This window comes from Nilaparvata lugens, chromosome 6 (assembly GCF_014356525.2).
Source record: "Nilaparvata lugens isolate BPH chromosome 6, ASM1435652v1, whole genome shotgun sequence".
NCBI lineage: Eukaryota > Metazoa > Arthropoda > Insecta > Hemiptera > Delphacidae > Nilaparvata > Nilaparvata lugens.
The window spans coordinates 3,982,695-3,994,958 of NC_052509.1; the positions used below are offsets into that span (position 1 = coordinate 3,982,695).

A 12,264-nucleotide genomic window follows, 5' to 3' on the forward strand; every position below is an offset into this window, starting at 1 on the left:
GTAGCTGATAATAAACATACTAGGTATTAATATAACAGGTAAGCTACTAATATTTGTAGTACAATACGGTACCGTATAGTATTTTTTTAAAGTATCAAAAGCTGCTCTTTAAAAACTTGTAAGGTTTTTTCTTTATCGAAAAAACATAATAATTGTCTAGTTGAATAGCTAAGTAAATGACTTTATTCAGTAAATATGGTTTTTAACAATTTATATTTGAGCGTCTATTTGAAAACTGCATCTGTTCAAATAGCACAACCGTTAAATGACTTGGCTAAAAATAGTTTAGGCTATCTGATGAGTGATAGGCCTAAATCTGGGAAATAGTCCAAAGTGTTTCAAATTTATTCCCAGTTAAATTGCCGAAAAAAATTCTGTAAACTTATTATGTTTTTGCATTGATATCTCATGTTGCTATTTTTCATTATCAGGAATTAATTCCGTTCGTGCAAAAAATAAAAATTAATTTGATAGTTGAGAATGAATTTTTAGTTGCCGGCATATCGCGGCATCGATTTTCATACGTTGCCTGTAGATGTCAGGCCGTATCATCAAGTCGCTCTACCCATGATGCAATGTTTCTCTGGCATGTGCCTTTCTGTGTCGTCCATTTTGCAGGTTTCCGTGAGAAATTTTGTCGAGTTCGGGATCTCTTCTCAACGGTAAGATTTAATTAATTCATTGTTTATGTGAAGTTTATTTTGATATGTGATCCGGCAAGTATTTAAAGTGCATATGTTAGTTACGTGCTTAACCGAAATAATAAAATAAGAGTGTACTTTCGGTGTGTATGCTCTGCAGATAATTCCTGTTCCAATCCCATAAAAGATGAAGCCTCATGCACATGGTTTCCGGGTTCATTTGAAAAATCTTTATTTTTGAAGCTTCGTGGATGTAATTTTTACTCGATATATTCTATTATTTATTAAATTTATTTGAAACGCGTTGGTTTTGTTAGAGTAAAACATCAATTACATAAGGGTATTGATATCATGGTTTTCCGATCGGGATGAGTGCCCTGCCTGAACTGGTAATGAGGAATGTAATACACAATACAGAAAACCAATTTAAAAAAATGAAAATAATGAATATTAATTGTGATTGCTCTTTTATATTAGCGCAGGCTACCATATTGAACTCAGAATATTCGCGACGTCATTTTCTATTCGTGCTTTACCTAGATTGTCTGACATTTTTTGTTGTGAAACTAACCTAGGATAACCAGATTATGTAAAAAGTCGTGTTAATATTGAAAATAACCGGTACTTCTATTGATAATTCGTGTATTTAGAAATTGTGAGTGCTCTTTAAACTAATTTGATTGCAATTCGTCGTGATTTTTGTCGAAATATGTTCTAACTAGGCTAGGTCAGCTAAACATGACATGCATTATTCACATCTCAGCTGTTAACTTTGCGTTATAAACATCTTTTTTCTCAATTTTCACTTATGTTTAACATTATCGCACCCAATTTTTTTATTTTAATTATTATATTTGTTCCAATTTGGTCGAGTTTTCGTATTGTCGTAGTTATCCCTATGACTAGGTTACTAGTTTCACCGTAATCTCAAATCTTGAGTATTTTGATGACAATTATGCAGTTTATGTTCTAAATTATCCATTTATATATCTATAATAATGGTTCTTGTTCAAAAAATGCCTGATTTTGATAATGGTCTTGATAAAGTAAGGTTAGGTCAGACTATTCAGTGTTATCAAGTAAGACCATGTTTTTTATACTGCTATTATCAATACAAGCGGTTTAATGTAGGCTAAAATTAATGAAACTTCCTCCCAAATTCACTATTAATATTCTACATAAAGAGCTATTTTTAATTTATTTACAAAAACGTTAGATTTTCATAATTTTTTCTAATGTAAGTTGATTTAGGTACAGTAGGTTATTTCAAACTTAAGTTGATACCGTACGTTATTATTAATTTTCATTTCTCATTGCAACTCAAGCTGACACATATATTTAATAATTCAGTACTCGTACTTCAATCATATTCGAATTTCTAATGATTATATTATTTTAATTACACATTGAATAAATTGAAACGTACGTTCAAGATATTTTATAAAACTATTGCTTTCATAACCTTTATTAAAACACTCGACGCTTATGCTAGGTTAGTATCTTGATTCCAAATGAATAACTTCATCTGTAGATTACATGAATGCTAATTCAAATTGAATGTTTCAAGCTAGACAGTTCAAATTAATTGAAGTTATTGTGCACTGTATTCTATCAATGGTATTAATTTGGTTGTATTGTATGCCTGACGGATTTAAATTCATTGAACTTTGACTCATCCCCTGAAAATCACCTTGGTTTCATGAAAAGCTGCTACCATGTTGAAAGATAAAGATCTTTTATTCTCATTATACACTTTAAGTTTTTTTTTAGATCAACTTACTTCGACAATTGGATCTATTTGTAGGAATCTTGTAAAAGGCTATAATGTACACCCTAATATTAGATTAATTATGAATTTCCCTTTAAATTAAATTATTTTATCATTGCTTATCTGTCATAAAATTTCAATAAAATGATTGTAAAGAAACATAACTCTGACCAGCTAAATTTTACAATAATTGTTTTATTTTGTCAATACTTTCATTGTTTCAGTTACACTTAGAAACGTATATATTTAGCAGTCATTTTTCTCTATACTCATTTGGGCATTATCTAGAGATAAAAATATTGAAAATGATATAAAAGTATAGAAAAACACTAGAGAATTCGAGGTTTAATATGCTCTGATCTGTTCAATAATGATACCATTTTTATGTTTACGTTAGACGAATCAATTTCAGTTGAATAAAAAAAAAGAATTAGTATTGAAATTGGTAGTTCACAAATAAAACACCAAATTAAGCTGACGTTTTATTTTAACAGTTTATTATATGTGTTTCATAGCTAATTGTAATACTTGGATAAAATTGGTTGTACATGTATAAAATCTTTTAAGTAGATATGTTTCCTTCTAATTTGGGATAAATTATCTTTTATTTCATTCATTATCATTCTTGAATTGTGTCGATCAATTCATTACATCATTATGTCGTCGATCAATTAGCGTTGATTTGATTCAATATCAGTAGGTAATGTATAATTTTAACTAAATATGCAATCTGAAAATGCCTAGATAAGGGAATTCATTATTGGTGAATTTAATGTATCGTCAAAGTTGAGATGTAATTTGAAAAATATCTTGGTATTGGTAGTTTGCTCATTTTAATATCTACTAGTAAAGCCTAATGCTTATTTTTCTAGTAAAAATCAAACTTTCTATACCGTATCTAGATTGGGGATCAATTATTTGTGAATTCTATGCTTTGTCATAGTTGAGATGAGAGATGCAACATATCTTGGATTTAGTTGTCGGTTCGAGTTGAAATTCTTGATTTAGTTAGGTGAACTTTGCTCCCATATCTGAGTGCACTTCCTGAGTGTAATTCTCAGCCTTCTATTAGCTCACTCACTAATCAGTGCTCTCTATGTTTGGAAAGGGGAAAGCAGTCACAGTTATGGTTTCTTATCGCAACTCTGTAAACCTATTCATTGACTGATAACCACTTATTGTGTGTCATACTGAACATTAATTCTTGGTTTGCACTAAGTAACTCCTTTTATTATACACTATACACTCCCAGATATTAATTCTATCTAATGCAAATGCTGCTTTGCTTCTATTTCAGTAATCAATTATTGCAGTTTCAATTGGTACATTATTAACAATGACAGTGCAAAGTCCAGTTCATATAGTTTAATTCTGGAATTTATTTTATTTACTTTTCCAAGACTGTAAACTGTTTGAGGAGTAAATTCTCCCCAACTGTTCAATTATATAATTGTTCAATGTGTTGAAAGTTGAAAACTCCCACATGACGTAATTTCTGTAATTTTTAAATCATTAAAATAAATGACCTATTGATAATTGATTTAATTTATTAAATGATGATTGAATTCGGTCACACAGATTTCATTCAAGCTGATAAATTATCTCAGTGATTTTGTCACAAGCTGTAAAAAAACTTGGAATAGTTCTTATCAAACGAAACGTGGTATGGGTATTTCCCATGATAATTTTAGAGATTTTCATTTAAATTGTTGATAAGGTATTCTACACAGTCTCCCATTATTTGATTGATCTGTCTTCATATTAAGAACTATGATGAGGTCTACGTTATAATGGTAGTAGAGAAAGATAGGAGAACAGAGTTGCCATTTTTCTGCCTTGCCACAGCCATAAAAGGTAACTCTGATTCCGGTATACCTGATATGATATTAACTGTCCTTTCTTGGTAATAATAATGAATTATATTTTATTCATCAAGAAGAAATATTTTTCAATGATTTTATGCTGTCTACATTGTTAGAAAACAATCTGGCAACGTTGCAGAGCTAGAAAAGGATAGCGCTATCTGCGTTGTCAAATGATAGACAAGGATTGCAACACCAATGTTGATTAAGGCCATTATAATAATGTGGACCTCCCTATACGTCAATGTCTTATCTGTTAATTAATTTTTTCGAATAATTAGCAAATCATAGCCAAATTATATTGTTGTTTTATTTATATTTTAAAATAATTAATTCTTATTGTGCAAAAAAAGCGCCCAAACCGTTCTCAGGTTGCACTTTTGTTGAGATTAGTCCGGAACAAAAATTGACATAATCAAGAATGACTTCATTCAGATTATCCAATGGTGAATTTTTGTTAAGAGTTGAAAAGGTCGTGGCGATCATGCGATTTTTATCTTGACGTATCCATTCAACCTTGACCACAGACGCCCAACTATCAGCAGCCAGTTCCCTCAATGAATCGCCAAGTCTCACTGTGATTTCTGGGTGATTAACCACATTTTATTAGCAGAAAGTTATGTTTGAAGACGATGGATGTCTGTGTGATGACCAGTGAGAATAGTATGTTGGTTGGATTCATCTCTTATAAGCTATACTACAGTGTAGAATATTCTTTGCTCTACTTCTTATTTATGTTAAAAATGACACTGATGTAATTTAATTGGAAGATAAAATACAAAGGCAATCCTACTACTTCTATTCCAAATTTAGGTGATGAGCCCTCCCCTAAACTGAACTAACAGCTGAAAATAAACGAATATGTGATTAAAAACATTTATATGCACCTGCTTCTCCTGTTGTAAGGGTGACCACTGTAAGTTTGAACTGAAATTAAGTAAACAATAACTTAGGACTGGAACTGAAAATAATTAATTGATTAATATTGTTCTATGTCTAACAATATGTTACTATTATTATTTTTTAATCTTTTTATTGACAATAACTCTATGTTTTAACCAAATTCTTGAGTAAATAATTAATTGATTAATATTGTTCTATGTCTAACAATATGTAACTATTATTATTTTTTAATCTTTTTATTGACAATAACTCTATGTTTTAACCAAATTCTTGAGTTAATAACAAAATTATTTATTATTTACATTGTAGGGAATGATTTTCTGCAATCTTTGTAATTACTAAACATGTAGAAATATCCAAATAGGTAGTATACTGGAACTGAAGAACTCTATTGTGGGGAATAATTTCCCTACCTCGCCCTATTGTACTGGAGAGTTAGGTCGATCTCAAAAAACAAACATAATGAACAAGAAATAATCTACATTTATACATACTGTGAGACAGGTGAATTAACTTGACACTTTATGACAACCCTTCGCATAGACGTTGCACTAAACAAAGTCCTAGCCCCATCGTTAACCTGTTCAAATCTGGAAATTATATTATTCTACTTTTAAAGTTTAGACATTTTGAAGGTTAGATGAGAGACCAAAATTTTGAATGAGAGACTGAGTAATTTTTTTTTTGAGGGCTGATAGTGATGCCCACATGGGCTTCAGGCTTGTGCGTGGCTAATCAGACGGATGATCATGTGAGATGAATGTTCCTACACCTTTTGGTAGGTTCCGAACCACCGTACTTTCATGTTTTATCATCCCAGCAGTTTTTATAGATTTGTGCAACTTCTGACTATCAAAAACATTCTTGTATCCTTCTGTTTCTCTGATTGTGAATGAAAACTAATCCAGTTTAAATCTATGAGGCATGAATGTTAGGAATGTGTACGCTCCAGGGTATACGGAAAGCTGGTGTTTAATATTACATTGAAATGTTTGGCATATTGGCTGTGTAGCAATCTGTATGTTGTGCAAGTAGGAGTTATGAATGAACAGGCTGATTCTAGCTACGTAGGTACGTAGTTGAACCAATTATAGACCATTCTGTGGTGTAGCTTGCTTAATTCATGCATTTTAACAAATTTCGAAGCATTTTTATTGGCTGATATATCTTCTTTAAATTTCAACATAGGTAGTATTTTTATTGTATATGATTTATTGAATGGAATTCAATTTCAAAAATTCTTTATTTCTCATCCATATTACAAAAATAATAATTGACCGAGCGAAGTGAGGTCTAAGATTAAAGTCGACGGTTTGGCATTTCTCTTTATGTTTATATGTTGCGCATTTACGGCGAAACGCGGTAATAGTTTTTTATGAAATTTTGACAGGTATGTTTCTTTTTTAATTGCGCATCGACGTATATACAAGGTTTTTTTGAAATTTTGCATTTCAAGGATAATATAAAATGAAAAAGGAGTCTCCTTCATACGCCAATATTAGAGTAAAAATCAGACTATAGAATTATTCATCATAAATCAGCTGACAAGTGATTACACAGATGTGTGGAGAAGCCAGTCTATTGCTGTATTTCCATAAGGTCTATAGTTTCAATCAGGTACTTGTGGATGAGAATACCGCGTGAGGTCTACTGTTCACAGAACTACTACTTATAATAGACATCAGTTTAACATAAAACATCCTCTCAAAAAAAAATATATATATAAAACGTTGAAAGTTTGGTTGATTAATGAATTCTAATACAAACGTTGAAAGTTTGATTGTTTAATGAATTCTGATGCAATACTTTGGTGATTTTGTGATCTGGTGATGATTCATAATAAACGATCCATAATTAAATTTATCTGGTGATTAGTCATAATATATCCTGTGAGTTTCAAACAGGATATAGAATTGACATATTTGTTTTTCTATTATTAATTCTGTATTCAGATTAGAAATGAAGGTTACAAATCATATTGGTGCATTGAGAAGCTTATCATCAGGTTATCTTTGCATGACAGTCTCTCTAACACTTGAGTAGGTTGTAGATTTTCAGGAGTTTGTTCTGAATTGGCAATGAGTTGAAAATTGATTTTGTTTTTGACAATAAGTTGGATAGGGTAAGAACTAAGAAGATTGTACACAGTAAAAATTTAGGAATGTTGTTTGTATTACTTTCTGTTCTCAACACCAGAATGTTGTACATTTTTGAGTAATTTTTTTAAAGTTCAAATTGACAATGAGATAAAAATCGATATTTTTTTGACAATAAGTTAGGATAGGGTAAGAACTAAGAAGATTGAATTACACAGTAAAAATTTAGGAATGTTGTTTGTATTACTTTCTGTTCTCAACACCAGAATGATGTACATTTTTGAGTAATTTTTATAAAGTTCAAATTGACAATGAGATAAAAATCGATATTTTTTTGACAATAAGTTAGGATAGGGTAAGAACTAAGAAGATTGAATTACACAGTAAAAATTTAGGAATGCTGTTTGTATTACTCTCTGTTTTCAAAACCAGAAGGTTGTAGATTTTGAGTAATTTGTTCTAAATTCAAATTGACAATGAGATAAAAATCGATATTTTTTGACAATAAGTTAAGATAGGGTAAGAACTAAGAAGATTGAATTAGATGATTGACAATCAGATAAAAACTTGTTTTTTAAAATCGATTTGAATTGGGTAAGGATACTAAGAAGATTGAAGTTTTTAGTAAAAATTTAGGAATGTTACATGTTTAAGTGCCGGTTGCACAAACGCCGGTTAAATTTTAATTGTGATTACTTCCACGAGAACCAATCGGAGAAGCCGTCTTATCAAAAAGGCCTTCTCTTATTTGTTCTCGTGAAATTAATTACGGTTAAAATTCAACCGGCTTTTGTGCAACCGGGCCCAAGAGTTGAGATTTTATTATTAAATGAGCTCCTTTACTTCATTGAATTAGAAGTTATGATAGATTAGAACACAAAATTATGGTTTGAATTTTTCTGGATTGCGCTCTTCTATGTATTGAATATTAAAAGTAGCTTAGTGATTTTTTGAGGGTGTCTTGTTACAGAGAAATTGAATCAACTCCAGGTAAATTGAAACCATCCTTACAAAATTTGTGCTGTATTCTGTAAATCAATTATTTACACAAATTAAAATACTATTCCATTACTGATTGATATTTTTAATAGTAATTACTAATAATAGTCTTAAAAAAGATTTATATTAGATTGTAGAAGAGCAATATTTATATACAGTTGGATATTTAATAGAGAAGGACATTTATATCCTTTTGATGGGTTTCCTGCGTTTCTTTTTCATTTTTTTTTGGAAAGACGTATGTTTTTAGAAAGAAGTGGGATAATTTATTGTCTTGTGAAAGATAAATTTGTAATTTGGATTAAACTGGTTAGATCCAGTTGTAGGTCTGCAGGTAAATGGTGTGTAATAAAACTGAGGATAAAAATGAGTTGAGGGATTATCTACAAATATTGTTGGCTGTCTTTGCTGCAGTTTTATGAAAATTTCAGTTTCTATCAAACAGGAGGCTTGCTAATCATTGAAAAAATAACGGTCTTGTGCTTACTTGAATAAAACCAAAGATATGAATAATAGTTTATTATAACAATTCAATTACTATCACTTTGAAGTTTGTTGAGTCAAACAGAAAAATTTCTATCAGTTACTGATAGACATTATCAGTAGTAAAATCTTATAAAGTTTAGTGATAACGTATCTTCAAACCAATTCTTCAATCTCAATTTTAATTAAACCTCTCAACGATTTTTTATCTTTTTGTACAAACTTCTTCAACTTTGAAAACTCTGTAACTGCTCCATAAATTCCCCTGAATCAACTACTCAATATTATGTTTGATGTTATATAGGATATTACTTGTTTTACTTGTTATCAGTAAGTTAGAAGAAACAGATTTCCTTGTTAGCTTGAAGGCTAGATAGGTAAAGTATTGAGAAAAACTAATAGCATGTTGTATAAAAAAATTGCACTTTCACTAACTATTTGATGAATTTTATAAACTGTATTTCTCAAATTAGGTAGACTAATTACAATTTGTAAACCTAGCTGGACTGTGCCGCATTAATAAGCTTAGCATAGTGTTCACGATGTTCCCAAATTTTCAACCACATAAACATTTTTCATTGGGATGTTGAAACTATAATGAGCGTTGCAGCGGCAGATGATAATATTGCTGGTGATTATTTTCCTGTCTCCATAAATCTATATCGCTATCTCGCTTGCTCCAATTATTATCATAGCGATTGTGTTCTCCTCTCATAGTGTCCTATCAAACGTTGTCGGTGCTTGTTCGATTTTATCACATCTGATAATTTACGCCATGCTTACAGGTGCACACTCACACACTCACACGACTTACATTATATTGTCTGGTATGAATTGATAGCCTTGAATTAATTTACTTGCCGTAATGATATGATGGCTGAATGTTTTATCTTTGCCATGTGTGTTGAAATAATTTTCAATAGTGTAGCGCTACTTGACAAAGATGTGTAGGCTATTTGTTGGAGATTTGAATGAAAATCGAATTTCGTCGATAATTGATTATCGACTTGTTTAGCATCCGGGTCGCAATTAATTGAATTTGTCCGTTTTGTGATTATTAATCAACGAATTGTAGTCAATCAACAAACAGCTGTTGCTGTTTCATCTAGGCTTTAAATTCCTCTGTTGAGAGGTAGCCGTTATTTGAACCTGAAAATTTACGAGGATGAGTCGAATATGAAGAGTAAGGGCAAAATTTGAGTTACTCTATTACAGTATTGGGATGTGTATCAAATGAAATTGAAGTGCTAATTTGAATTAAGATGAACTAATATTGAGTTGCTGTCTAATGAATTGCTGTCTTTTTTATAATACTAGGATGGCGAGGTTAGGGCGCAATCTGCCCTCTCTTACACTCAACCCTCAATATTATTAGTTAAAATTAATCTCAGATTATGAAATTTTCAAAAGTTCAATAAATGATGCGAATTATAGTTTTTGAATCTTACTGAATCCTATCAATTTTCTTATATAACTGGTGATAAAGTAAAATTTAAAATAGGATTATTTACCAATGAAAAATTGACTTCTAGAATGGAGACATTGCCAGAATAATCACAATCACCAATTAATCATTACAAGAGGTTATGTGACCATCTTTCCTCATTCTTATTAGATTTTCAAAGAAAGTATAACTAGTGAGGAAAAATTGTTGTATTTTCCTCATTTGAAGATTGAAAATATCTAATCAATATATGTTTTTTTTCAACTTAAATGAACATTTCCACCACATTTGTCTTTTGTTAGTTCCTTTTCATAATGATCTTGATTTGGCACATATAAATGAAAATACATTTATTTTTCTGATCACATTTTGGATGTGTAGTTTGAAGTATTGTTGAAACCTTGGTTCAAGTGCAGCATACTGATTAGTCATTACTTGAGTGTGTTTTCCCAACTCCTTAAAAGTAGAAAAATCACTTGTAGTATTCGCTGAGAAACTCAAGTATTTAACAGTAAAAATTGTTGAATTGCCTCTATAATTTAATCTGCAATTTCGGGATGTCAACATAAAATTAAGGCTCTTGACTGCGGTCAAGCTAGACTCTTTTTGGGGGTTCTTGAATATTTACCCTCTTTTTCATTCCTTTTTAAAAGCAATGCCTTCCTTTCAAGGGGTTTAAGCAGGATCTAAGCATTTAATATAAGTCACGAACTAACTATCATGTCTCAAGTGTCATGAATCTTATCAAAATAACGAAACTCAGAATATGATTCTTGAAACTACCTGAAAAATCACGATATTGAAATGAAACAACCTGAAAAACCACGATACCGTACTGAAATTCATTTTATGACTCTTGAAATGAACACTGAAAAATCACCTAAAACTGTAGGTCTATTCATCTCTCATTATCATCCGCCTCATTACTCACGCACAACCTAGAGCTCATGTGGGCATCACCCTCAAAAAAGAAAAAAAATACGTTGACACTGACTTCAGTTAGTGTGGTGCATATTTTGAATGTTTGTTGAGTTTGATGTGCGGCGTTTTGTCTGTTTCAGGATACGTGTACATGAATGGGGACGTTGGGAAGCTGCCGTCAGGGGCGGTTTATGCGGCCACCCCTGAGCCCCCCCTACCTCTGCTGCCCCTGGCCACCCCAGTGCCACAATCGACCCCCACCGTCACTCCGATAACAGACTACAGGTAACTATTACAAATAATCTATGAAATTCAAAAATAAATGCTACTAAATCCTCTGAATACTCCTGCACACAGCAAATTTCGACAATAGAGCTATAGTAAGGTCCACGTTATAATGGCAGTGAAGAAGGATTAGAGAACAGCGTTGCTAAGAGCGCTAATAGGAGACAACGAACGCCGATCCTCTGCCTTGTCACTGCAACTAGAAGATAGCTGATTCCGGTTTATCTGATGTAATATCAACTGTTCATCAATTTAAAAAATTATCATATTCTATTCATTCAGAAGAAAATATATTCTTCGATGATTTAAATTTAATAATGACTTTCACATAGTTGAGATCGAATATTTTGTTTATTAACTATTATTATACATTGTTTACTGTCGGTCCCGGCTGAAGTATGACAGTCGTAAGGCCCATTGACGGCTTAAATGATATATTCAGGTGAGGTGGGACCTTCCCGCAAGGTACTCCCCACCAACAAAAGCATACGAATTCACTTTATACATTGTTGAAACCCTATCTTGCAACGTTGCGGAGTTAGAAAAGCGCTAGCTGCTTTGTCGAATGATAGACAAGGATAACAACATCAATTTTAATCAAATACTGTCATTTTAATAACGAGACCACACTATAATAGGTTAGGATATTCTAATTAACGCTACTGCTATTTTTTTGGGATTCAAATATTATTGTTGCATAGACTCTTGACAATTTGTATCGGCCATGTCAAAATGAAATATATTAGATATGTAGTTTCTGATGGGCCAGTCACTAACGAAATCAGTTGTCATTCATATCTGTGATGTCTCAATTGTGCGAGTATTTCAAATTTTCGTTATTTGTGTTACTATTTGAAATCAA

General features: G+C 31.5%; 1 protein-coding gene across 7 annotated transcripts in view; it reads left to right on the forward strand.

The window, feature by feature from the left end:
• The window catches only part of LOC111044490 (la-related protein Larp4B), a 111,341-nt gene that overhangs the window by 62,292 nt on the left and 36,785 nt on the right, over positions 1 to 12,264 (forward strand). For 4 of the 7 annotated variants that reach the window (XM_039429966.1, XM_039429963.1, XM_039429967.1 and 1 more), the window contains exon 3: positions 11,258 to 11,402. In XM_039429966.1, the coding sequence (XP_039285900.1) occupies positions 11,258 to 11,402 (145 nt within the window). Of the gene's footprint in view, positions 1 to 507; positions 663 to 4,888; positions 4,935 to 11,257; positions 11,403 to 12,264 lie in introns of those variants that run through there. The other 3 variants (XM_039429965.1, XM_039429969.1, XM_039429964.1) reach the window with 2 other exon arrangements.